The 27,915-nt window shown below is 39.6% G+C and overlaps 2 protein-coding genes across 4 annotated transcripts; one reads left to right on the plus strand and one right to left on the minus strand.

The window, feature by feature from the left end:
- Positions 1–510: 510 nt before the first annotated feature.
- zgpat (zinc finger CCCH-type and G-patch domain containing) lies at positions 511–7,359 on the minus strand. 2 transcript variants are annotated; one of them, XM_023347910.1, is made up of 7 exons: positions 7,229–7,359; positions 5,441–6,096; positions 4,650–4,783; positions 3,340–3,504; positions 3,120–3,242; positions 1,507–1,909; positions 750–888 (listed from the first exon to the last, which is right to left on the minus strand). In XM_023347910.1, the coding sequence occupies exons 2-7, from the start codon at positions 6,040–6,042 to the stop codon at positions 750–752; spliced, it is 1,566 nt and encodes a 521-aa protein (XP_023203678.1). In that variant the 5' UTR covers positions 6,043–6,096; positions 7,229–7,359. The 2 variants fall into 2 exon arrangements, with proteins under 2 accessions (XP_005807707.1, XP_023203678.1); XM_005807650.2 differs by lacking the exon at positions 7,229–7,359 and having other exon boundaries at positions 511–888; positions 5,441–6,042.
- A 1,159-nt stretch (positions 7,360–8,518) lies between these two features.
- Positions 8,519–27,010, plus strand: tti1 (TELO2 interacting protein 1). Of its 2 annotated transcripts, none has more exons than XM_005807660.2 (14): positions 8,519–8,657; positions 9,847–10,589; positions 11,711–12,048; positions 12,124–12,379; positions 14,248–14,425; positions 15,057–15,352; positions 15,622–16,041; positions 16,132–16,291; positions 17,116–17,280; positions 17,453–17,598; positions 19,212–19,352; positions 20,190–20,394; positions 25,058–25,145; positions 26,363–27,010. In XM_005807660.2, the coding sequence occupies exons 2-14, from the start codon at positions 9,864–9,866 to the stop codon at positions 26,568–26,570; spliced, it is 3,327 nt and encodes a 1,108-aa protein (XP_005807717.1). In that variant the 5' UTR covers positions 8,519–8,657; positions 9,847–9,863; the 3' UTR covers positions 26,571–27,010. The 2 variants fall into 2 exon arrangements, with proteins under 2 accessions (XP_005807717.1, XP_023193679.1); XM_023337911.1 differs by having other exon boundaries at positions 15,757–16,041.
- The last annotated feature ends 905 nt before the right edge of the window (positions 27,011–27,915 follow it).

The raw sequence follows: 27,915 nt of genomic DNA on the forward strand, positions 1-27,915 counted from the left end.
TTTATCTTTTCTACGAAATACAGTAATTATACTGAATTTACACAACAGAATGCTATTAATACTTATTTTGATTTTTTTGTCATTATGTTGAAAACTATGTTTTTTATATCAGTTCCCACTATCTTCTTTTTGTAAAGGTTTAAGTAGTTACTTAAATATGACTACACATTTCCTATTATAGACATTTACCAGAAATTATTTGCTCTTTTTTTCTAAAGCACATGTGGTTCTTAAATATTTTTGTAACTAAACTGAGGGTAAAACCGTCTCGATGGGTTGTAAAGGTTGTAGACCCTGCACCTAGATGCACAATTTTTATGTTAAAACATAACATCATGCTGTGAGGATGCTGAATACATTTGCATACCACAATTACTGAAGTTTTTAAACCCAAGTTTTTTTTTCTTTCCAGAATTAAAGACTATTTTATGAACTTTGTTGTTGTGATATCACAAAATGTGGGGCAAATGTCCAGCTGTGGTATCAGAACCAAAAATACAAAACAGGTCGTTCATGACAACTAAAAATTTATTTTTAACAACATTGTTAAATTTCCATAAACCATCCACAATAAACAACAACTTTAAAAAAGAACTACGCTGTCAGCCAAAAGCCATGATGCTGGTAGCAAATCATCCAGGAGGAATCCTTTAAAAAACAAGAAAAAAGAAAAAGAAACAAGGCAGAGAAGTGATAATAAGCAGTGAATATGAGTTAATTAGAGGCCAGCAGGCCCTCTGTCTGTGTAGTTAGAACTCTGTCATCTTCTTGTGTGTGTCTGCCTTCTTGTGATCCCTCTGGATGGACAGCTCGTGTGCTTTCTGCTGGGCCAGCAGGCAGCGGGCTGCTGACAGCTTCTCTTCCAGCTGCTTCACTCTGGATGAATCCCTTTGCACAAACACAAACAACAAATAGGTGTGAAGGCGGATGGGGGAGATGACAAGTCAGGTTGGTTTAAGCAGCACTGTTTCTTCACAAGATGTTCCCACCTTAGTTACAGTTCACATTGTTCCCACAGTTCTTGTTTGGGGGATATGAATTTATTACTTCTACTTGTTTCAAAACTTTTTATGACATAAAATGGAAAAAAATGTTCCCTTCCCAAACAATTTTAAAATAATAAGATGGTGGATTAGGGCCATTGCAAATAGGGAAAAAAAGAGGAGTGAATTTCCGCCAAAAAACTCAAAAATGGTGAGATTAATTTCAGAAGTTTTCAAGAAAAATACCCCAAAAACTTTCATCTTGAAAAGTCAAAAAAAATGCCAAAAAGAAAGATTTCAGAAGTTGAACATTTTTGACTTTTGAAACTCCTGAAAGCTTTTTTCTAGAAAATTTGTGAATTTAATCTAAAGATTTCTGAGTATTTTTCTATCAAATTCAGAAGCATAAGCACGTTTGAGTGCTACTGTCACTGAATACAGTGACAGTAACTTAAATAGGGCAGGGTTCTTATTGTTTCCAGATTTTACAGAAGCAGTTAGTGACTCTATGTTCAGTACTGACCTGCCCGTCTGTCTGCTAAGAGACTCGCTCAGTTTCTGGATCTCCCTCTCAGTCTGAGCCACCCTCTCTGCGGCCTGGAAGAGCTTCACATTCAGGCTCCTTTTGGTGCTTTTCCCGGCCCTGTAAGCCTCCACCCCGGTCGCTCCTGCCGCCCCAGCAGCAGCAGGATCTGAGCTCTTATCTCCCAGCTTGTGGTTTAAAAAATCAAAGACTGTACGGCGCCCTCCGGTGGAGACTTTCGGCTTTCTGCGGCGCTTTGGCCGGCTGGTGTGGGCACCATCCTGAGCAGCCCTGCTGTGGGTACGCCTCTGTGTCAGCTCAGCACACTCATCCAGAGACTTTCCGTTGGGCAGGACCACGGCCATCACCGGCTCCACCCGACCCTCCTGCAGCTTCCCTAGGCCTGGGGAGGCAAAACAAGCTCTGAAATATTTGTTTCTGTGTGTGTGTTTTAAAAAAAAATCAGCACTGGCACAATTTTAAAATATTTAAATAATTTTTATTAATATTTCAACTTTTCTATATGAAGTTGATCAGAGATTCTAGTAACTTCTAGTTCTGTTTCCTCAATTAAAAGTTGCTTCTTTAGACAAACATTGAAAATGAGCATATTTACAATAAGGCTTAAACACAATGCATCTGGTTTACACCAATGTGTTTGCATAGTTCAAATTAAACCAAGTCAAGTTAACTGTATAGCACATTTCAGCAACAAGTCACCATAAAAGTCATAATACAGAAATCATTTATCAAATCTCATCATCAAAATCATCAAGCAAATACACATCAAATATGTTGATCAGTGTTTCACTAACTACAAACCAAAGGTAACTCTAAACAGTTTTTATTCCGGTTAGAATAAAACCTGCTGAAGTGTTTCAGCAGTTTTGCAGTTTTCTGGAGGTTTATTCCAGATTTGTGGTGCATAGAAGCTGAATGCTGCTAAATGCTGTCTTCTGACCACTTGTTGTTGGCTACAACAACAACAACAGATCTTTAACAACAGAACAAATCTGAATTAACACATCTACTCCAACAAGCCGCCACCATAAGCAACTCTAGAATCTAGGGTTCTAGATCGTGATGTTCTGTTCTTGGGTTCAAACCCTGTTTAAAGTCCCTTTCAAATGTTTTTCCTCTTATCGTTCAGGTACAGATTGACTTTAGTTTAATTGGCACCAAGACAGAATTTTACTTTCAAGCATGTTTAATTTTATTTTTTTAGGCTGTGCCTGAAGGACTTTTCATTTATTAAGCCTTATAAATGGATCAAAGCTTTTTGCAGATGAAGCCCATCGCTATAAATTTGCATTGATGAATCTTTTGTTTCTGGGATCCCAGCCACACGCTGAAACGTTCCCCTCAGGTCTACGGAAAAACTTTGAATAAAGTCACATAATAGTAGAACTTCAATGAGCTGCAAAATTTTTACTACAAATTAAATTCAAGCAAATTATGCTCAATTGATATTAATTTTGGAAAAACGTATATATGTAATAATACTGCTGTTAGTGTTCTGACATGTTCAGATTTATAGAACAGAAATACATATATTTCAATTAATGAAGTTCGATTAATCAGTCTTCTGGTTGGAATGTGTTAGTCTTTCTCACCTTTTCCAAACTCGTAGCCCATTTTGAGCATTAGTTTGGATCCAATGCCTCTGGTATGAGCCTCCCAGCCCCCAAAGTTAGCACTGCTCACTGCTTCAGACGATTCTGTGGCAGAGTCGAGAACTGACGAAAAATAACAGAAAAGGAAAGGTTGAAGCAAACATTGACAGGTTCAATTTAAATAGTATATTTGGTCTACACGTTATTGGCATTTCTAAACCTTTTTCATATCCCACTACATCTGCATCTCCAGCATCGTCTGAATCAGGGTCAGAGGAGAGCGGGTCGTCTTCTCTGAGGGGCGGGATGACCCCGTCGGCCTCGACAACGGCATCTTTCATCAGCAGTGAGTCGAACTTTACTGTGAAGAAACCACTGTCCATTTCTGACAGGAGAGAAAACATTACAAATCAATGAGATAACATGGTCTATATGATATTTAACTTTTATAAAACATTTATTTTTCACATGTTTGTTGAAACTGTTAAGGTCCTGATAGTAGAATTTGAGACAGATAATCTGTGAAAAGAATCGTCCTTCTTTGGCTCCTCCTAGTGGTCAATCAAAGACCACTAGCAGGTCTTTGATTGACCTCCTAGTCAATCAAAGACTGACTTGATCAGGGGTCCCCAAAGTCGGTCCTCAAGGGCCGGCATCCTGAATGTTTTAGTTCTCTCCCTGGTTTAACGCACCTGGATCAAATGATGGCTCGTTAGAAGGCCTAAGAAGAACATTGACTTGCTGAAAAGGTTGTTGGTACCAGCAGGGAGAGAACTAAAATGTGCATGATGCAGGCCCTCAAGGACCGACTTTGGGGACTCCTGGCCTTGATTGTCAGTAGAAAGATGGTCCTGGTCAGAAACAGCCAATCAGAGCCAGGAGGCGGGTCTTAGAAGTGTCAATCACACTCACACTCTGTGTTGCCAGATTGAGCCTCTGTTGAATATGTTCGGCTGGAAAAAACAACTCTGGGGCAGATTGTTAAAATTTGGGCTGCTTCTCATTTGGCAAGTTCTTAAAAAAAATGTTATCGAAATATTTGTGGTTGTATGGCAAAAAAGTACAAAACCTATGTACTGTAATAAAATGCCACGTTATTGCACTCATTTAATTAGTCCATTTATTTTGAAATGTCTCGAACAGTGGTGCCCAAATTTGGTCCTCGAGACCCAGCATCCTGCATGTTTTAGTTCTCTCCCTAGTGGTAGTAACAACCTCCTCAGCAAGTCATTGTTCTCTTTAGACATTCTAATCATTTGATGCAGGTGTGCTAAACCAGGGAGAGAACTAAAACATGAAGGATGCCGGTCCTCCAGGACCGATTTTGGGCACCCCTGGTCTAGAATCTGTTGAACTTGACATCGTCACTAGTTAATCGTCACTGTTTAATCAAGTGTCACTGTTTAGAAATATTGAAAAACACAAATCCCAGTGCAGCTTCAGGATTTAAAAGGACAAAATGCCTCAAAGGAGTCTAAGAGTCAAGTGTTTTTTGTTTTTTTTTATTATGTATCAACAGCTCAGAATTACCTTTTATCCTGGCCGGGTACCAGATGCCGTCCTCATGTCGAGCCAAGCAGGCAGAACCTTCTTCAAGGTTACTGAGGTCACAGTCCAAGAACTCCCGGAGTTCGGACACGTACACCACCTCCCCATGAGAAAACCTTCATCAGAAAACACGGAAGAAATGGAGGTTATAGAAAAACTAATCCACTGAGGCTGCTGATCAAACTCATATTTAGGGAACAGGGTGGGATGGGGACAGGGAGTCAGACAGCATTTATCTACAGGCAGATTAAAGTAATCTTTTTAGAATTTTTTTATTTTCCTTTCAGAAATGCCCATTTCATCAGATGAAAATCAGCTTAAATCCAATTCGTCCAGGGACGGACTAATTTTGGTCTGAATTTTAGGCAAATAAAATATTTTTGGTCTAATCTTGTCCCAGAGGCTGTGTCCAGTATGTACCATACTGGACAGTATGTACCATACTGCCTATGGTAAATTAAAAGGGATGAATAGTTTGATAGCTATTACTGCCATTTTAGATAGAAAAAAAATGAGTAATTTGTGGCCAAAAAACTCAGAAATTTTCAGATAAATCTAAAAAACTTTTAAGAAATAAAACATGGAAATTTCAAAATTTGAAAAGATGAGAATTTGCTAGAAAAGACTCAGTGATTTTGAGATTAATCTCAGAAATTTTCTAAAATAAATTTGGAAATTTCTGAGTTTCAGAAGTCCAATTTTATTCAGAATGGGAGAAATAAGAAAATCTGTTCACATTAAATTAACTTTAAAACGGGTCACTAAAGGTATACCTGCAGTTCTCCTGAAACCGACATTTGTCCTCCAGGTAGAAGGGACATGGTTTCATGGATTTCTGGGTGGGGTAAACGAAAAGCACTCGGACCTGCGCCTCCTCTCCGTCCGGCGGCTCTGCCCCGACCACCATGGCGTTGTGGTACTCCAGCGTCCCCCAGGACGTCCTGTAGGGGGCTCTCACCTTGGTACCGCTAAGCGTGTCCTCTCCCTCTTCGTCTTCCTCCTCTTCTCCATCTCCCTCTCTGCCTTCCTCATCCTTCTCTCTGGAGTCAGAGCCGCTGCCTGAACACTCTCCCAGTTCCGAGTAAAAAGCGGCAAACTCTGCGCTCAGGTTCTCGTCGACCCTGCTGGTGTCGGCCGCCACCTCGCAGGTGTTCCCATGCGGCTCGTTACTGTCCTCCAAGCTGGCCAGCAGCCGGCTCTTTTTGACGGACACCAGGCTGGCCTCTGTGAGCTCTATCAGCTGGCAGAGGTCCTCCTTCAGTTTCAGCAGGTCCGGCTGCTGGCTGGGGTCCAGGCCTGCAGACAGGGCCGTTTCCACCTGCTGCAGCTGAGCGCCGTAGGCGGCGATGGCGGCCTCCAGGGTCGCTTCATCCATGCCGACAGCTTGGCACTGGGACGGGCAGGAGAGGTCAGCATCAAACTGCGCCGACTGTAGAAGAGGATGGAGGTTTAGAGATGATTTAGACAGGATCACGAAAAGGATGTAGGGTGGGCATTTATCATATCGTTTATCATGTATCGGGAACATTTCTTATATGAATTTTGATTTGTCTTGACATTTACATTAATGTTGTTAAAAAACAAAACTGACATTACTGGGAATGTTATTATTTTTACTGTTTTCTCAACTATTCCCTAAATATCAGTAAATTTGAAAATATGATTGTAGCTACTGTGTGAAGTTTTGTGACATAAATCACTTGTTTAAGTGGCGTCCTGAAGAAGGCTGTTTAAAATGGAAGCTTTTTCAATAGCAGTATTTGTGGAGCTATGACTGCTATATCCTTAAAAAAGATGTAATACATAGTTTTTCGTTTATATCGTTATCACAGCAGTGCAATAAAATATAGTGATGTAATTCTAAGTCCATATTGCCTGCCCTTGGATGGATGGATGGATGGATGGATGGATGGATGGATGGATGGATGGATGGATGGATGGATGGACGGACGGACAGACGGACGGACCGATGGATAAATGGAGTGATGTACAGACTTAATGGAAGGACAGATGGACGGATTAAACACTTTTATCCACTTCATTTCTTTTCAAGCCTTCAGATTGTTGGAACATCTTATGATCAGATTTTTATTATGTTCACAATGAGACACAAAGGGAATAAAGTCTGGAAGAACAAATATTTTTCAATTTTCTTGTTTTCTATTTCCCTTTCTATCCAAACTTTATTCCACAATTTTGGTTTATAACATTATAACATTTCCCTCCGTGTTTTACTCCGTGGTAAACCACTTCTTTACAACTTTTTGGTGTGAAGATGTACATCAAGAAGGTGTACGTCTTCCAGTTTTACATCTTTTCACTGCCAGTAAAAAAGACACAAATGGGTCGGGTTAGTCTTACAAAGCACGTAAGGAGACATGCTTTGTGTTCTGACTGTGTGGATAATATAAGCTCACTTATTATGCCATAAAGTAAGCTACAGTCAAACGTTTTTACTGTTGTAGACTGAAACCAATTGAGATGTTGTTTAAGCTGCTAGCCGTGTTTCCGGTTAGACTGGACCAATAATGGCTATAAAAGCACATTTATTCATTTATTACCTCAGTAAGTCGTCGGCTTCTCTGTCATCAGCTCTGGCTCCGGTAAAAGTAACAGCAACATGGTGGTTGTTTTAATAAACACACAGCCAGGCAAAAAAGCTCTAGACAGGACAGACCGGGGTCATCTTAGAAAAAATGAGCAAAGGCTGGACTTCCGTTCAAACTGCTGTTCTTTCACAATAAAACAAAGCCTTCGCGTTCCCTAGACAGTTACAGCCATTGAAAAGGTAAAAACTGAGCTAACTGCTTTTAAACAATTGGCACACGGGGCTGTTCTATTTCAAATGTGAGATTTATTATTGAAGTTCTTTAATTTAAAAATAAAATAAAACTCTAGTGGCCATTAGGCAAGAGGAGTACATCCTGAACTAGGACAAACCAGATAAACACAGGACAAACAGTCAAGCATACACACACTACAGACCAATAAAGACGAGTCATGTTTTTGGACTTTTTGGAGGAAGCTGGAGTACTTGGAGAGAACCCATGCAAACAGATAGAGAATGAGCTCAGGTCAGGATTAGAGCTCAGGAATATTTGCTGCAAAACAACAGTATAACCAATTACCGTTGAGTCAGAATAATAATATTGATTCGGACTGTACTGGACCTGTGTATTGTGGGAAGTGCCTATAGATGACGTTTGTTTTAAATTAGCTTCTTATTTACTTTTGTCGTGGAGGTACAGCGAGCATAGTTTCATCAATATCTAATTGTGAATTTGTCTTTTATCAATAAACTAACATGCAAAGAACTCCAAACTGAATGGGTCAGAGGTCAATCAAGCAGTCTAAAATACAAGTATAAAATACAAGAATAACTAGATTAAGGCCTGCAGTAGTAAATTATCTGCCTAACTCAGAATAAGCCTAAGAAATAAATTTAGGAAAACTTCTTTATTCTGGGGTGTGATTTGCATAATAGTGATTGGGGGTAACATTAGAGTAGATGGAGTATCCGTCCAGGGAGACTGTGGTTCTTCCTGGACCTGTAAGTGGAAGTCAATGGATGGCTAGATGGAAATGAGTTACTTTATGCTCAAATCTAAATGAAACCATAAGGTAAATCAACAATCAGAAATCTGTTTTAAATAAATTTTTAAATGTAATTATATTCTAATAATATATACTGCATACATTTTTCTATTATATTCTGTTTTAGTAGTTTGTAACATAGACATAATAAAGAGTTAGTAAAGATACTTTTCTTTATTATATGTATGTTTGTATTGGAAGGATCTAATTCTGAAAAGGGCCGGAAATTATTACTTACCGTCACAAATGTGCGTCACTGACACAGAATGATGACGGAAACTTCATCGAGTACAGCGGTAACTTCGTCGGGTTGATATGTTTTTCTTTATTTTTTTACTGTAGTTTAGTTTCTCAGTGACGTCTCAACGACAAGGCCTTACTATTGCTGGCATGAAGGTAGGATGTTTTTTCCACTGTGTCTCTTTAGTATTGAAGCTGTTAGCCTAGTTTAATCACTGAGGTGCGACATCACGTTTTACTAACACTATTTTATTAGTGTTTTTAAAGCGTTTATTTTTATACTAAATCATGCAGTATAAGAATATAACCAAATTTACCATTTTTTTCCTTTTTAAACCCAGTTAAGATTTAAGAGCAGAGAAAAATATAAGCTAACGCATTCATTACCATCAGCATCAATGTTTGTGTTCTCAGTAGGTAAAGAAGATGAATGTACGACGGCGTGATGGGGCCATTATAGATAGAACATAACAAATTCTTTTTCTAGAAATTTTCTAGAAAAAACATGAACATTCTTAAGTTTGAGAAGTCGAAAATGTTTGACTTTCGAAACGAACTTTGTAGTTCTAATAATATACGTTTGCTTTCTTTCTACAGGCAGCAAGCACAGTAAACACGCAGCTTGACGTCGACTGATAATTCCTCCATACTGTATAAGAATATAGCAAGAATATAACATCTGCTTCTAATATTATACCGTTATCAGAAGTCGAAAAATCAAAGTCAAGTTTGTAAATTGGAGAAATAAGAATACTGATTACTGAATGCCATGCGCAGAACTTGAATCAGTTACTTTAAAATATTTGGATTATTGGAATTAAACCAGAATTAAAGATGAGTAATTATCATATACATAGATCTGTTTATTACCATTGGACAGATGTCCAGATCCAACCCTTCACTGTCTGACTCTTCTTCTCAAGTAACGTTGAAGTCATTGTCTCTTTATAAAACTATATGGCTCAAATAAATGTTTTGCAGTCCTTCAGTAGAACCAGCTTTCTCTTCTTCCTCACTCCAATTGGCTTCTTCCTCCAAAACAGCAGATTAATTGCTACCTCCACTTCTGTGTATTCAAAATTTGATTTGACTTACTCTCATTACATCACAAGATGGCGCTGGTGTTTTGATGAAAACAGTACAAGGCACAAGGGAGTTTATAGTAGTTTGTAAGAAATATTTATTATTAAAAGCTTTTATGAAAGAACAGTAGTTCATCTTTTTAAATTATATATGTGATTTTATATAAAGTCAGTGAGACTTTATATAAAATAACCTGAAGAACACATTCATTAAAGTGAACAGTACTGAAGGTGTTACATCAGCTCCCTGTGCTCTCTTACAGAAGTGGCCCTTGCTGTGATGCCTCCAGCCATGCCTCAGATTAATGATCCGAAGATTGCCTTCGCTTATCTGCGCCCAGCCTGCGTTCTGCTCACCAAGGAGCCCTCTGTGACCAATGTGGAGTCGCTGAGCGAGCAGTTGAAAGACATCCACGATGCCTCGCTGCAGCAGCTGCAAGAGTATGTCCTCTTCCCCTTGCGTTTCGTCTTCAAAGTCCCGGGGCAGAAGAAGGAAAAGCTGGTGCAGTCTGTGGCCGAGGCAGTGAGCTACGTTCTGGAGAGGACATGTGTCCGGAGCTGGGACATGCTGCGTGACGTCTTCTCTGAGCTCTGCGTCTGCCTCTGCTCCCCCACAGACCCGGGCCAACCCGCAGGTACGTCAGAGGAGCTGAAATCCGCCGTGCTGCAGTGCCTGGATGCTCTGCTCCACTCTGCTTATGGCGACATAGTGTTCAAACTGTATGAACCCTCGATGCTGCCCGGACTGGGTGCTGCTGTGTCGCTGCTGTTGGCTTTAGGAGAGAAAGACAAATCCAGAGAGATTCAGACGGCGGCCTTGAAGTGCCTCCAGTCTTTGATTCTACATTGCAACTGCAACCAGGAGCATGTTGCCCCATCGTGGGATGAGCGATGTTCTGTAGGCAGCACCATGGCTTCCTTCTTACCTGGGGTCACTTCGGCTGCAGCGAGGATCATCACTGGAGATCTGAGGCAAGGCCATGCGGTTACTGTCAGGGCCATCAAGGTAAAAACACTTTAGTCTTCTTCAGAATAACATGAATCCCTTTCAGAATTTTAGCATGATGAGCTGCAGTTTTCTGCACTATTGTTTGCACACCTCACATGAGTTTGCATCAGTTAATTCACACATATCTGTTAAAATGGATTTATTTTCTTGAATTTAAGATAGATGAACATGATATGTCAACAATGTTGGTTGTTTATGAAAGAGCACCAATAGTAACTGGTGTACAGTGCTTTGCAAAAGTATTGATCCCTGCTCAACTATATTAGTGCAGAAACAATTAATCGAATGAATTGCGATTAATTGATTAGTGAAATAATCAACTAATTTAGTAATCGGTAACTGTAGAATAAGGAGTAAAAAAAGATTATGAAAGATGCATATATACATTTTTTATCTTTGATGAAAAACCTTCTTTATCTGTAAATCAGTTTTACCCAGAACTCCTCAAGTGACATAGATTCAAATTCCTTAAAACATTCAAAGAATCTCTTTTCTGATCAATTACATGTTGATGTTAAAAATGTTTTCTATCTGCAGATGCATCTTTGCTACAAATGATTAAGCATTCGCTAAAAGAATGACATGTTATTGGATTTTAGGCAATACAATGTTTAATTTATTATTTAAATATTGGAACTGAACTATTGATTCATTTTCTTTTGTATTTCTAATATTGTTTTAAAAGCTGTAGGTGGTTTAATAAAAACCTGGAGAATGTGTTCATTTTTTTCACTTTAAAGAAATGAAAAAAATGAACGCATTCTCCAGGTCAGAATAGAAGGTCAGAATAATCGATGGAGTAAGTCATTCCTAAAATGATGATTAGTTACAGCTCTAAACCTCATTCACATGATATCATGTTACAGTGCAAACTTCAATGCATTTTACTTGGATTTCATGACATAGACCAACACCAAGTAGCGCTACAGTTAACAGTTATTTTACTAATCAGTTATTCTGACGATTAATCAAGTAATCTGATATTTCCATGTACTACTTTGCGTTGCTCACAGATCACAATAATGTGCAAAGAAAATAGTAAAACAAAACTGTGAATAGTTTAAGGGTCATGAATACTGTTTACACCGTAGAAAAATAAAATTTCTGCTCTGGTTCAGGTGTGGTCTGGGTGTGTGGTTCTGGTCATGGAGGATGCCCAGCTGCAGCGCAGTGAGTCCTGCAGCATCGTGTCACCAGAGCTGGGGAGGATCGGCCAGCTGGTGGTGCAGCGGAAGGCGGACTGGGTGAAGGCGACGGCGGGGAAGCTGTGTGTGCTGCTGAGGAGGATCATCTCCTGCTGCTCTGCCCACCAGCACTGGAGGGTGAGGCTGGAGACGGTGGAACTGGCCGACCGTCTGCTGGCATCGTGCGGTCAGTCACTGAAAGAGTGTCTGGGTCCACTGCTGGAAACTCTGGTGGGAGCGATCAATGACGAAGACCCCAGAGTCAGACAGAGGTTTGTTTTTGTTTTCTTACTGAGTGGAAAAAGAATGAGAATGGCCCGACTGGAGCCCGATGTCTTCTTGTTCAGGTGTGAGGTTGCTCTGAGAGACGTATCCCAGAGGAGTCAGAGCGCCACTAGCAGTAAGAACCTGACTGACATCCTATCTGAGAACCTCCACTCTTTAGCCACCTCCCTCCCCCGGCTGATGAGGACTGCCGATGACCAGAAGAAGCTGTTTGTCCTCAACGTGTTGCTTGGTTACCTGAAAGTCCTGGGACCACTTGTCTCTGTGGTGTTAAACTCTGCTGCACACCTGAACAGGACCTCTAAAGCGTTAATGCAGGTAACAGTGTGGTTTAGTATTTTGATACTCTTCAGAATTGAACTTATAAAGACTTAATATGTGGAGGTGGGGCAAGGGGGAAGTCTTGGGTTCGGTTCCCATACCCCTAGGATCTTTGGCGCACATCTCCCTCTTTCTCTCACAGCCTATTTTCTAAATGGTCGGACCAAGTCGTTGTGCAAGTCACAAATAAGTCCCAAGTCTTTCCACTCCAGTCCTAAGTGTTCCCGCATCTTTAAAAAGCCTCAAATTAATGTACCTAAAATTAAGGCCTTAAAATAAATAAGACAAAATGCAAATTATCTTTAAATATGCTAATCACATGTCTTAAATCTAGTTGTGGGAGGATTATTAACTATTTTTCCTCAATGAACTTTTCAAGAATTTTATTTATGCTAAATGTTTCACATGTTTAGCTTAAAATCTGTTTTCTGTGTGTGTGTAGTTGTAATGAAAATGTCAATCAGTAACTTGGGTCTTTCTGTGTTCATGTTGTTTCTTTGCTTTTGAGTTACATTTCCTGAAATTTTATTTTACATTATAGAACATTCCACTTTGTTTTTATCCCCTCTCAGCTGCATCAGATTTGGTCTTTTTAATCAACGGGTCAATTACAGAAAAAAAAAGTACTGAAAGAAACTTGATTATTTAATGATTACTCATTTAGTTTTAGAAACATGTTGCATTTATTGCATTGGAACAATATAATAAGAATAGCCTAAATGTCCAAAATGGAAAGCGTTTAATTAATTTTAATACTAATTGTGTCTGTTGTTGTTGAATGAATGGATTGTTTCTGTGATCATTTGGACTGAAACTGAGATGGAAGATTTTTCCGTAACCCTATTACATGTGAATAAATCTATAAGTAGGAGGGGATGAATTGGAGGAAGATGCATTTATCTGGGAGAATTAGCCACAAGGTGGTGCTCTCGTCTCAAACTTTAATAAAGGACTCAACACGTCAAATTCCCTCTATTTAAAGACAGAATGGTTCAAATCTATATGTGGATGACAATTTAAAAGACTAACATAAGAACAATGAGATGGTGAAAGTCAGATGGTCTCTATTTTTCTTTATAGATGCATTTGAAGTCCATGTATCATTTCTATATTTGTTTATTTTTGAATGAATGCAGATGGAAATAAAGCAAACTTGATAAAAAAGTAAATGAGCAAAGTCTTGAAAAACCTTCACCATTTTCTCTCAATTTTAAATGCTTCACACCATCAAATAAATGCTTAACGAACACAAAAAAGCCATTTTCAAATGATGATTTCATTTATTAAGAGGCAAAACTATCCAAACTAACCAGGCACTGGGTGAAAATTGATTTGCCCTTCTCACACAGTTTTGGTACAGTCTCACTACATGAGAAATTAGTTAAACAGAATCTGCCTGGTTTTTTTCATACATCAGCTTGAGTTGACAATTCATCCAGGAAGTCACAAACAACCCAGAACAACTGCTGAAGCTCTGCTGGCCTCACTTGCCTAAGTTAAGGTTAGTGTTCATGATTAAGCTCAATAAGAAAGACGCTGGACCAAAATGACCTCCAGTTCCAAGGTGAAAGTGACTGCTGGCCGAAAACAAACACATCTTACATTTCTCAACAAAATCCTGCTGATCTTCAAAACTTTTAGGAACGTTTTTTGTGGATTCACGAGGCAAAATTAGATTTTTTAATAAGGTTTCTGCATCGTTGTTCTGCTTTGAGCTCACCATCTCAATAAACCAAAATTAAGGTTTTGGAATAGCCCAAACTCTGGAGATAAAATTGGTCATTACATGAGCTCTGATGGACTTTCTGGTCTTTTCCTGGAGAATTCTCAGTTTATCCTAAATGATTGTTAAAATGTGTGTGCAGGTGCTGGAGCTGGATGTGATGGATGTTCGTATTGTGGAGGAGCGGAGCTCCACTGATCCCATAGAGAGCAGCTCCGACTCACACCACTCCGACAGCGCTCACAGTCAGAGGAAGCACTTCCTGTTCTTCACCGACGACAAGATCTACTGCGTGCTCATGGAAATCTGCCGAACATTAGGTACTATTATACGACAGAGTGATCTAAAAAAATATAATACGAGAATAAAGTAATCAAATTACAACAATAAAGTCATAATGCTACAACAGTAAAATTGTACAAGAATAATGTTGAAATCACACGAGAATAAAGTCATATTATATTACGATTTTAGTTTTGTATTACTATGACTTTATTCACCGTGTTATTCACCTACTGAGTGTTCACTCAGTAAAACACTCAGTAGTTCTACTGAGTATTGATCAATTTAATCGAGGCCGTCAAACAACAGAAATGGATAAATGTAATCAGTTTTGATCACTAATATGAAGCCAGGAGACCCCGATGTTTTAGGACCAGATTAAAAGATTAAGTTCATCTAAGTCCTGCTTTATTTATGCAGCACTTTCAGCAAAAGCAAACGAAACTTAAATAAAACTTACTTTAGCCTGTATTTTAGACCCATAAAAATTAGATACACTCCACAATAACTTCTGATTCCTTCGTGTAATTCTGGTTTCTGTCTGATGAAGAAAAAACGTCAATAATAAATGAAAAACCCTGAACAAAAGCCACAAAGCTTTACTTTACAACAATTTACCACAGTTTTGACATATTTTAGCTATTCTTCATCTACTTTTTCATTTTCCAGGTTACTACGGCAACATCTACCTTCTCACCGACCACCTGTTGGACTTGTATCGGCAGTCCTGTGTGTACAGGAAGCAGGCCGCCATGGTCCTAAACGAGCTGGTGGGCGGTGCCGCCAGCGTCTCGGTGGCAGCGCCGGCCAGCTGTTTGGACAGTGGGGACTGCCCGGCCCCCTCTGCGTCCAAGGAAGACCTGAAAGCAGTGGTGGTGTCTATCATGGAGGAATACACCAGCCTGAACAACTGGCACCTGAAGACTGTGAGCGAGGAGACAGACATAGACTGTCAGGATCAGCAGGTGAGGCTTCCAGCAAAGAAAACTGATAACAAGATCAGCTGTTTCTAAATTCTGTTATTTACGCAGTTAGTTTCTTATTCAGCTACAAGAAAGGAAAGAAAGAAGGACGGAGTGAACCAAAGTTTTCAGAGTATTTTTCAGCACTGCACTTACAATAATTACTGACCAGAAGAACTTCAAGCTGAATGTGAACACTGATGGTACTGGAGAAAAAAGATGTATTGTCCAGCATCATTCATCGTCACAGGCCAACTTGTCATTGTTTTCAGCTGCTGAGTCCTTTCAGACTCCAGTCCATCTCCTGCGGTGATATCATCAGGAACACCTCAAATCCTCTTCATCAAGCAGTTCCTTCTTCATCCGCCTGCCATTTGACCTCACCACCTACATCTGCCATCCACCAGCTGAACAGCAACATCTGGCAGCTGTGCATCCAGCTGGAGGGTGTGGCCTGCTTTGCCCAGGCGCTGCAGCGCGACTTCCGCCCGCTGCTGATGACAGTGCTCTACCCGCTTTTGGAGAAGGCCAGTGATGAGTCGCTGCTGGTTAGCCAGGCGGCGCTGGGTGCCATGACGATGGTCGGCACGGCCTGTGGTTACGCCTCCCTGAAGGAGATGATCAGAGACAACTCGGACTACCTGCTCAACGACGTCTCAGTGAACTTGCAGAGGCTTGGTCAACACCCACAGGTACTCCACAGGTTCAGAGGAGTACAATTATCAAGCCTCAGTTCAGCCATTTCTAACCTTGTGACGCCATTTTCCCATCCGACCAACCAGGCTCCACGGGTATTAACGGTGATGCTGGCTCACTCTGACTGCAGCCTGCTGCCTCTGGTTGGGGACATCGTACATGATGTTCTGATGGCTCTGGATCTCAGCTATGACCAGTCAGCCACTCTGTTTGGCTCTGTGCTGCTCGCACTCATGAAGGCACTGGGTAAGGAGATACTAGCTGATTACATCACACTCGTCTGTATTGCTTAATAAATTAAGAACTTCACAATTCAATTCACGATTCATTGCTTCAACATTGCTTTGAATACTTCAGTATGGGTTCAGTAATAAGCAGTATGCAAAGTTTTCATTTAACCCTTTTTGTTCAGTATTGGAAATACATTAAAAGATGCAAATAAACAAATAATTAAATTCCTTTTTTAAATGGTGCCTAAAATACAATAATATATTCATTTAGTGAACACTTGATCATTTGTAGCTAAAGATGCAGCTAAAACATACTTCTAACAATACTTCCAGGCTCAAACCTCCACTTAGTGTATGGTTGATCTGATGACTGTTTTTTTGGTTTAACCATTTAATAAATGTATTGAAAATGTGCTTAATAGGACATTTTTTTGAACCAGGTGAAGCTAGAACTGCAGCTTGACGAGTTGTGGGTAGAACATATTTACAAAAAGGATTTATTTATTTTTTAAAAATCTTAACTAAAAATTTTGGCTTCAGTTTTGGCTTAATTATTGCTCTGACTGTGTTCTTTTAAAAAAATACCTTTTTTAGAGGCTCTATAGTTACCAATTATTCTATAATTAAATTAGTTGAAGATTATTTCAATAATCAATTCATCACAATTAATCCAATTCATTTATGTATGACTTATTTATTTGACGCAAACCCACCGGTTAGGGCAGTCCATATTTTACCCACCTCTGCTGTTCTGTGCCATGCAGACCATTTCTTAGTTGTCATTTTCTGAATAAATAATGTGTTGTTGAATTAATAGTAATGTCTTTTTCCCCCTTTTAGCCAGCTGGTTCCCTCCATCATGCTGTAGGACCAGTAAGCCTCCCAGTTCTAGAATTTCTGCTGAACTGGAAGATTTTGACATCTGCCAGTTCCTACTGGATTATCAAAAGCAGAAGGAGTTGGCAGAGGGCATTGGGATCGAAGCGGATGAGACGGAGGACCTTGGTAATATTTAGGCATTACCAAGCACAAACTGACATTGTTAAGGTTCTATTCATAAAACGTTATGGCAGGCCAGAGTATTGAGTTTGACACGTGGTTTATATAAATAAATTTAGGTTAAAGAGGCAGGACTCAACCAGGAAGCTAATTACAGCTAAAGCTAATTGTCTTCCAGAAGTGCCGCCTCCTGCAGAGTGTGAGGAAACTGTTGATGGACCCGACATGAAGGCACAACTCCCACCACACCTCAATATTGCTAAAGACGTCATGGAGCGCTGCGTCCACCTGCTGTCTGACCCCAGCCTCAGACTCAGGCTCAAGGTGACGGGTTAGCTGTGGCAGAAAAGTCCAATCCTCCAGAGCTACCATCCTGCAACGTTTAAGCATTTATCAGTTTCCTTCGACTTAACATGCACTTCTTTTTGTTATTATGTCATATACAATCTCCAGCAAGGCCCTGTAGATTTAGATTTCTCTTAATTAGAAAAAGTAGGTCTCAAATGAAGGTAGAGATCATTCTCTGTACTAAATGCTGCCATGGTGAGTAGACCAACAGGACATGTCCAGGTCACTTAATGATGGAGGTATTAATCCATGTGATCAAGTATTACAGCTGAATCTAGGGCTGGACGATATGGCTAACATATTTATCACATTGGAAACGTTTCATATCGGTCAATATAGTTATTTATTTATTCATTTTAAATATCTGAAATACAGAGGATGTGACCTTTCCTGTTTTATCCACAGTTTTTAGAGTTTTTTTTATTTTTCAGCAGTTATGAGGCTGAGTGGTGAAACATGAAACTACTCAGCAGGTAGTTGCTAGGCAACCAAAGTATAAGTGAATTAGCTGATGCTACCAACCTAGCATATCTAGCTGTGAGAGGCCTTTCCTCTGCCTACATCCCCCAGAATGCCATACACTTCTGGATCTGAGTTCAGTAAAATTACTGAACACTGCTCATTTTGAAAATGTTTTTAAAAAGTTCTAAATTTCTGTATCTAAAATGAATACCTTAAAATTTCTTAAATTCACAAAAAACATAAGTTGGCCTTAATTTTGACACTAGCAGCCCTATTTAATTTTTGTATATGTAGTTTGCTCACTTTCTTGTCAGGCAAAGGTTTGAGTACTTACATCATCAATGATTCAGCTGAGACTGTTGGTAAAGTAGCAGCTGATATATCCTTGCTAGCTAGCTAGCTTATTTGCATCTATCATTGGTAAGTGAAGAGTTATCACCAGTTGGCTGGACGATGTTCATTTTCGTTACTGTCTCATTTCTGTTGCAAACCCATATGAGGCGAGGCGCACTCTGCTGCATAAACAATGTTTGGCACTAAGCAGGTGAGGCAGTAGAAAGCCACATGCAGGATGAGAAGCACAAAAGCTGCTACCAAGAGCCACCAACATACCTCAGACATTTCACAGTTTTTGCTATGCTTGATTGTAATACAGCAGAATGCTTCCAATCAATTTTTATATTTATAGTTTTCCGGTCTTAAATTTTTATTTTTTTTCCCCTCCCCTCCAGAGGGTCTTTTGTGGGCTCTAGTGTCCCTTATATGAAAGTAGGCTGACAGGAAAGGGGGAAGGAGAGGGGGGAAGACATGCGGCAAATGTCGCCGGGTCTGGGAATTGAACCCGCAACGGCAGCATCGAGGACTCAAACGTGGGTCGCTCTATCCCCTACGCCACCACAGCACGCCCCCGGTCTTAAATTTTATTAAATTGAAATCTGCAGACACATGTTATTGCCTAACTCTAGCTGAACCTCAGCAGACTTTGATGAACACTCTCCTACCTTATAGAATGAAATCAAAATAAGATGTCAGATAAGGTCAAAAGTTTTTGGTCTCTTAAATCTAGTATTCAAGGATTCACACCTATGCGTGGTCATAATATTTCTGACTCTGTCCTCCTTCAAAAGGTTCTGGATGTGCTGGAGCTGTGTGTGTACGTGCTGAGTGAGAGGGAAGACGAGTTGCTGCCCATGGCTCATCGCTGTTGGCCGGCTCTACTTCAGAGACTCACAGCTGATGACCCGTTAGCAGTCCTCAGAGCCTTCAGGGTTGGTTTACAACTTACTCAGAGTTATGATTGTCTGACGAGCTTTTTAAACATTAGAACAAAATGCAGTCTAAAGCAAATCAGAAGAGAAATCTCAACATAAATTTTACACATAACAAGGACTGTAGACAAAGTGTGGATCATTTTAGGTAAAATTGTTAGTAAATTCTCTAAACCTGGGCAGTCTGCACACCCTTAAAAAGTCTTAAATTCAGCATCTAAAATCAAGGCCTTAAAATGTCTAAAATCATTAGAAAATTTAATTTCGCCTTAAATGTTAATGCCAGGCTGTTATTGTGGAAGAACTATTTTATATTCTACGTATATTCTATGCAGTTCACTTTTCTAAAAAGTAAAAGGTTTGAGTCAGACGAACGTCTTCATTACGATCTATGACTCAAGGTGGTTGTGGCTACCGCTAACTAGCTGCTAGTAAATCCTTACTAGTGTAGCTGGCTAGCTTTTTTGTGTCCATCATTGGTAAGTGTAAATTTATCACCAGCTGGCCAGTCGGCGTTCATCTTTGCCAACGGCTCACTTCTATTGCAGTCTGTACGATGCTACCTGGGTTCGGCACAAAAAGCTTTGCGCTACTATATAAAACATGTAATTTTCTTCTGTACATTTCTGTCGTGGCACAGATCTTAAAGTTCATCTATCAGGTTGTAATAAAGTCTTACGTTTGATTTGGTTGAACCTGCAGAAACCCTGAAACTTTTTGGTTACCCTTAATAACTAGCATGTTTTTAGAGGTAGCACCTGTTTTCACATAGCCTTTTCTAGTTATTTTTTATTCGTTTTTAAATTGATTTGAACTTAAACATTTCTCCACAATTAGGTGCTGTGTATGCTAGGTGAAACCTGCGGTGACTTCCTGCGAAGGAGGGTTTCTAAGGAGGTGCTACCCAAGCTGAGCTCCTCACTGGCGCGGCAGGCTCCGGTCAGCGCCAAGGCCGGCCCGGTCTACACACACACTTTGGCCTACAAGCTGCAGCTGGCAGTGCTGCAGGGCCTGGGCTCGCTGTGTCAAAGACTGGATCTGGGTAAGAGAAACCAGACACATCTGCAAAGGTAGCGCATGTCTGACATTTGACCTCTTTAGACCTGGATGATTTTATTTTGTTTGTCTAAGACCTTCAAATAATTGCCTGATTTGTGAAATTTAAAATTGTGAGATATTTATGAAGACTAATGGAGATCTCCTCCTATCTGGGTGTTTTATTCAGCTTGAATAAGCATAAATATCATTACATGTTTTATGAGGCTAGTTTCCTCATTTGTTTATTAATTTAATTAGATTTAGCACATTATTGGGCACTGTGTAGTTGTACTCTTGTACCACCACGTGGCAGTGTTGTATATCACTGACAATTACAACCTAACTTGTGCTTCTTTCTGTTTCTGTGCTAATATTTACTACATAAATCTATGATTTAGTTTTTTCATGGGTAGAAATCTCCACATGAGTTCATATAATCAGGGCCGCTAGTGTTGGGAAGAAGGTTGGTGCTTTCGATCAGAGTCAGCATCCCCTCTGATTTCTAGATTGGTATGTTGTTTTATTTAAAAAAATTTAATTATAAATTCAATTTGCTCTCATGCATAAACCATAATGGAAAATCATTAGTGAAAAAGCCTGGAGGCAGCAGAAGCGTTTGGGTTCAGCATATTTTAAAGATGACTTTGAAGATTCAAAGCCCAGCCAGCTGAGCCAACAGGAAGCCAGCGAGTCCTCAGCTGCTCACGCAGTAAAGCCCGCTCACAAGCTCCATTACACAGCAGTGCAGCAAGCAACGCTGCTAAATGTGCAATCAGCAAACCAGGAAGTAGGACTATTTGACTTCTACATCTGGTGATGCGTTTTTCCTCTTTACTGAATTTAAGCCCAACTTTGAGCATATAAACTCAAAATATACAGTAAAAGTTGCCAATTTTGTAAGTAGCAGCTGAATTTTCATCTATGCATAATTACCAGCTTTAGAAATATACTTTGAAGGTACAGTATGTTGCAACAGTATTCATAAGTCTTGAAATTTTCTACATTTTGGAGAAAATTTCATTACAGCCACACATTTCATTGTCACTTGTTTTTTCAAAGTTGTGCATACTGTACGTCTTTAAAAAGTTAGAATATTATGAAAAAATTAAGCATGTTATGTCCCCCATTTCAGAAAGTTAGATTAATTAGATTCATTACATTTACAATGAGACATTTCAAGCATTTATTTCTTGTAATTTTGATGATTATGGCTTACACATAATGGAAACTCAAAAATCAGTGTCTCAGAAAACTTGGTTATTTTAGATAAGATCAATTAAAAATATATATTTTAAAAAGATATTTCAGGCTTCTGAAAAGTATGTTCATTTCTGTGCACAATGTACTTGCATGACTTAGTGCATCAGTGCGCCGTGCCCCGCATGCAATCACCCTGTGGTTCAGCTGAGGTGTGGTGGAAACCCAGATTGCTTTGGTAGCTGCCTGCAGGTCAGCTGGCTTGTTGGGTCTGATGCTTCTTGTCTTCATGTTGACAGCAACCCAGAGATTTTTAACTGGGTCAAGGTCAGGAGAGTTTGGTAGTTTGCTGGCCAATCAAGAACAGGAACGCCATGGTCGTTGGACCAGCTTGTGGTACCTTTGGCAGTGTGGACAGTCGTCTCCAGTCTCAGCTGATTAAGTTTGAGTTTCTGAAATATTACACATTTTCTGAAACACTGAACTTTAGATTTCTATAAGCTGTAAGCCACAATCATCAAAATTCAAAGAAATGAGTTGCATAAAACATTTTCAGTCACAATCATCCAGAACTTCTTCATATAAATCCCTGGAAAGTTTGTTTTAGTGATTTTGTGCAATGTGGAAATGCTTAAAGGGACAGACTACTTTTTAGAGGCTCTGCAGATTTTCAACTGGTTTGAAGTCTGTTTAGAGAGAATGGAGGTTTGAAGCCGAGTGTGGATTTTCTGCCCTGCTCCCCACTTCACAGCAGAGAAGTGAAACGGGTGATGGTGATATTAGGAGTGTCGCACCCTCCGTCTGAAACCCATCACTGACAGATGAGGAGTTAGCAGCCTGTGACACAGAGTGTCAACGCTGTCTGGTCAGCTGGTATTAGATTTAACAGTGATGAGGTCTGCAGTGGAAATCAAATTTGTTTTATTTAAATTGTAGATTTTTCTCTCTGATTTTTGTTCTGAACAAATGAAGTTTTTTCTAATATAGCCTAATTTTTTCCCTTTTCCCTCATAATATTGTCTTACGAGCCTCTTCTGAACTGTATTCCACTGATCCCAAAACATCCTCTGCCATTAAGCTTCTTTCAATCACAAATTTCTTCTCTTGAACCAATAAGATGGTAAATCAACATGGAAAACATGCACCACCTTCCCTGTCTTTGTTCTGATAGGCTGCTGTTTGAAGCCCATGTTATCTACCAGGTCCTATTTAGCTTTGAAACAGGACTCGTTTAGTTTGGAGATAAAACATCCCAGCAGCAGTGAATCAGAGTTGGTAGTTGAATTCAATATTTGCTTTCATTTCATATTTTACATGTTTTGATATGGTTAGCACTTCTGCAAACAAAATGTGTCACTTTGACCATGAGGGCCACTGCTTATGCCTATGTGTTAACTGTTTTGAAAATGTGGAGTTGGCAGCTGCATGAAAGCAGTGAAAAACAGCAATATGGAGAAAATAGAGAAGAAAGGAGGGAAAAACAAACGGATGGAAAATGTTCACTGGAAGGAAAACATTATATGGATGTAAACTGTTAAACAAACTGAAATTGTTAACTGTTACTGTACTACTACTTACCTTTACCGCTATTGTAGGGTTAAAGGTCAAGTCAAGTTGATTTGTACTATAACACATTTCAGCAACAAGGCAGCTCAAAGTGCTTTACACCAAAAAACATACAGTAACTAATAATGGAACAAGCAATAAACATTACATTTAGTCAATATACCATCATCAAAATCATTAAGGAAATACACTGACCAAATATATTGATCAATGTTCCACTTACTGTTAATCAAAGGCCTCTGGGTTTGTAGCTGGGTTTGTAGAACTCAGTGTTTAAGCTGTTTTTCAGTTTTCTGGAAATTTGTTCCAGATTTGTGGTGCATAAAAGCTGAATGCTGCTTCTGCGTGTTTGGTTCTGGTTCTGATTCAGAGCAGAACCAGAACCAAAAGTTCTGAGTGGTTTGAAAGGCTGATACAACAGCAGCAGATCTTTAATGTATTTTGTTTCTAAGCCATTCAGTTTTTCTTGATCTTGCTCTGACATTCGTCCTTTAAGCCTGGAAAGCTGTTCAGGTGTTAGAAGACCGACTTTGTAACAGTCTATGTGTCTCAGAAGGGTCAGGTCTGATCGCTACACCCTGATTTGGACCTGATCACTAGTTTTAGTTGTGGCTAGTGACTCTGATCACTGAGAACATCAATTAGTAAATGTAGTGGGGTTCCCAGAACCTCTGTTCATTTCATCAAATAAAAAGTGGTGTTGTGCTCCAGAGCCTTACGATGGAAACTCAGCCTCTTACCCATTGGAGAGCATTGTAAACCTCATTTAACTGGAACCATGTAAACATCTGTCTTATCAGCCTGAGGAAAGAAAGGGCCATGCTTCTCCTGCTTGGCTTTCCTGCCTAGAACTTAATTCTGTTCCCCTGTTCTGTCACAAGGGAAGAGATTTAGTGTCAGAGATGAAGAGAATGTGAAAGAGCAGAAGAGAAACAGTCAACGGCTGCAACCTCACTTGTGTGAATACCGATTTGGCTGCCGCTCACCTCTGGGACACTCGCAGCAAGCCAATTACCAAGCCTTAGTCACAGCGAGGGAAAGACAGAACCACTGATTGACTGAAGCCAATGATACATTCCAACCCGGCTCAACTTTCAGCTGCATTTCCTCACCATCTAAGAGCAGCCAGCCTTTTTTAGTGCTGCTCACCCTCTAAAGCCTTGATTCAATGAAAGACTACAGACTGAGTGCAATAGGAGAGAAGAAAGGGGATAAAAGCGGTTGCTAAATAATCCCATTTAACTCTGAAATGTGCGCTGCTGCTTTTATTCTCGACTCACATCGAGTAGGCATGTGCCAGCCAAGTGTGGGCTGAATTGGTAAACAGAGTAAGCAGAGAAGGAGGCAGACATGTTTTGAAATGAGGCTTGAAAGGCAGCCCAGTTTGCAGCTTAGGGAATTGGTAAATGTCTGCTGGGAAGGATGGAAAAAGAAAGGGAGAGAGAGAGGGACAAATGGAGGGGGAAAGGCGATGAAAGAGTGGTGAGAAAGTCAAGTGGAGAGAGTGAGCAGAAGCTGGCAATGTTATGACAAATACTGCAAAATGACAGATAAGGGAATGGAGACAGGTGCATCTGACTACATCAAAGTGCAAAAGAAGAAGAAACAAAGATGTGGGAAAGGAAAGAGGAGAAACAGACACTTTTTCTTAAATGTGGAAGGGTGTATGTGTGAAATCCACCCTGAGGGAGATTTTCCCTCCACCACCTCAGCAGTCTTTCCTGACCTCTTTAGGAGAGAGGTAAAGTCCAGGCTGGACTTATCCTACTGCCATGTTTCACCAACACTCTGGGAACGGAGCGGTTTGATCAGAGCTTTGGAAAACCCTTGCAAGGGTCGTGATTGGGATGTTCTGTTTGGTGTTCACAGGTTGGTATAAATGGTGTCTGTGTTTGGTTTTGCAGGCGAGGCGGATCTTGATGTTGTCTCTGAAGCCTGTCTGCCCTACCTGAGCTGCAGACAGCCAATCAGGCTGCAGGAGGCCTGTCTGAGGTGAGACCTTTATGGAGGAGGGAAGTTGATTCTGCAGGAACGTATATACTGTATTTAACTGTAGCGCTGTCATTCCTGAGGAAAATATGGCCAAATAAAACAATACTTTCAAAGTTAAAATCTGACGACTTAATGATCTTTATAATAAAGGTTATACATTGTCTTGGAAGTTCACCTGGAAACTACTGTTTTAAAAATGCTAGCTGACATTTTTGACATAAGATGCTAAAGACACTTTAGATTGTCGGATGTCGACCCCAAAGCTCTGATCAATGCTTCACTAATACTTTTATAAAGAACTTACATAAATACAAGCCTGTCGCAATAAATCAATGAATCACATGATAAATTAAAACAAGTTCAATAATATCCATTTGGATGATTTATCATATTTCTCTTTTCTTTCTTTCTACCAAAAACTGGATGATAAAAATCTTCTGTCTGGTATTTTGAGCTCAACTACATAATTTTCTGAAGGACAATTTCATTTACAGAAACTTCATAATTAATTTTATTTGTTGTTTCTATTGTTTTGTTTATTTATTTTGGACATTTAAAATGTCTTCCAGTTCCAGTGTTAAATGTTTGTTAGAATTTAAAGTTTGTGGATCTTTTAAAATGTGTTCTTCAAACATTATGCCATTACCATTATAATACTTAAAAAACTCTCTGGAAGCAACAATATCGTTGTTTATGAGATTTCTGGGACAATTTATCATCCAGCAAAATCTGTTATTGTGACCAGCCTCCATCAAGTATCTTGATGAAACTGAAATAGCTGAGCTGTTTCCAGTCAACTAAATTAAATCTACACCATTATTTTAGTTAAATTAAAACCTTTATTTTGTCTCTGTGAGATCTCCACCAGATTTTATTGATGTTAAACGATAGTTTTTTCTCATTTGTGCATTTATTTTTGTTTTGAAACTCTCTTATGTTCGCAAAAATGAAGCACATATAACAATATTTCTTTTCTTTTAACTTTTATTTTATGAACACAAAGCAAAAAGAAATAAATTTTAGTCGTTACTGTCTGTTTTCTACAGCTCTATAAAAAACTAAGAAGATATGAAGCATTTTGTGACCATGAGTAATGTCATCATAAGACTTGCAGTGACTTATGAAACAACTGTTTGTCTCAATGCTGTTCAACATGTGAGTTGCAGAATCAACATTAGCGCCACATTAAACAGAACGGCTCTGTTTCTCCTTCACAGCGTTTTCCGTCACTTAATGCAGCTGGATCCGGACAGCTTCTGGTTTACGCTGAACCAGATCCACTGCCCTTCGTCCTACATGTCGCCCCCCCACCCTGACCTCCGACCCCTGCAGCTGGGTGGGACGGGGCGGCCCAGAGACGAGTACTCAGACAACGTGCTGAAGCTGCTGAGGGAGGAGTTTGCCTCCGACTCAGACCAGCTCTGACCACAAACGTTCAATGAACTGGAAAAAAAAGAACCTGTTATGTTTTTATATGTGAGTTTATGTTCAACATCATGGTGTTAAATAAAAACACCATAACTTCTACGCCAACGTCCAAACCAGGAACAAAGCTGGCTGCTCTTTCCACTCCCTCAGAGGTCTGACTTTTCATCTGCCTGACAGACGGGTGCATATTGGACATGAAAATGAAATGTTAATTTTCACGTCTTTTCTTTATTGTTCAAAGAACTGACTGAATCGTCCTGCTTGTTTTGAATAAATTAACAATTCATCCACATAAAATTAAAACTGTGGGTCTGTTTCTTGGTTTAGAGATTTAACTTTCTGGTATGCATCTTATTATAAATCCTAGCTTTTTATATTGACAGCATGTTATATTTTATTTTAATTTTATCTTGTCTACAATTGCTACTCAGCGGTGGTTGTTGTGTGTCTTGTCTCTATGCTGCTGTAATTGCGAAATAATGTCCCTGCTGGGATGAACAAAGTAATTCTATTCTATTCTATTCTATTAAAGTTCTATATTTACCTCTTTTTAACGTGTCAAATCTATCAGGATTATTTTCTATTTTCTACATATCCAAGTCAATAAGGAAAATAAATTTGCTGATACTGAGTGAATTCTTTTAAATTTAATAAATCTGTGTTTGTGTTTTAGGAGTTTTTCAGTAAGTCAGAATATCATGAAAAAGTTAATTCATATCTGGAATTAAATAAAAAACACCTTAATTTAGATAATGAAAAAATCCTAAATTCTCTTTCACCCAAAAAATTGTGTTTCATAAGACATGTTTTAAAAAAGAAATTTTTTTAATACAGAAGTATTAACTTTTGGCCAACATAATCACACAGAAGACTAAACTGTTTTACAGCAGATAAAGGTGATTGTTGAAGATGTTGGCTGTTTTCAGTGCTATACTGAAATTATTTCCAGCTGCTGGTTTTTGGGCAAAAGGCCTTTTTTCCTTCAGCTGACTACACAGAGAAAGGCTGAGCTCTGTCCTGTTCAGGACAATGTTGTGTAACACGAACATCATGACACTGAAATCCAGCAGGGGTCAAAGGGTCATGCGTAAATGAAAAAAACAGGAAGTCACCTCTGTTATCACATCCCCTCAGCCCTGAAAGCTGCCTTCCTCCCTGCTCTGTAATCAATGTACATATGCAGCATCTGATGTGTGTTGGGGACAAGATGGTCACATGTTTTGTATTTAGCTGGCCCCAGCTTTAATGCTAGCGAGCGCCGCACGGCGCCTCTTTATCTCCTCCTGTGCTGTTGCTATTTATCCTGGTGACATTGCTGACAATAGCACCATTAGTCATCAGC

This window comes from Xiphophorus maculatus, chromosome 1, assembly GCF_002775205.1.
Source record: "Xiphophorus maculatus strain JP 163 A chromosome 1, X_maculatus-5.0-male, whole genome shotgun sequence".
In the NCBI taxonomy this organism is placed as follows: Eukaryota; Metazoa; Chordata; class Actinopteri; order Cyprinodontiformes; family Poeciliidae; genus Xiphophorus; species Xiphophorus maculatus.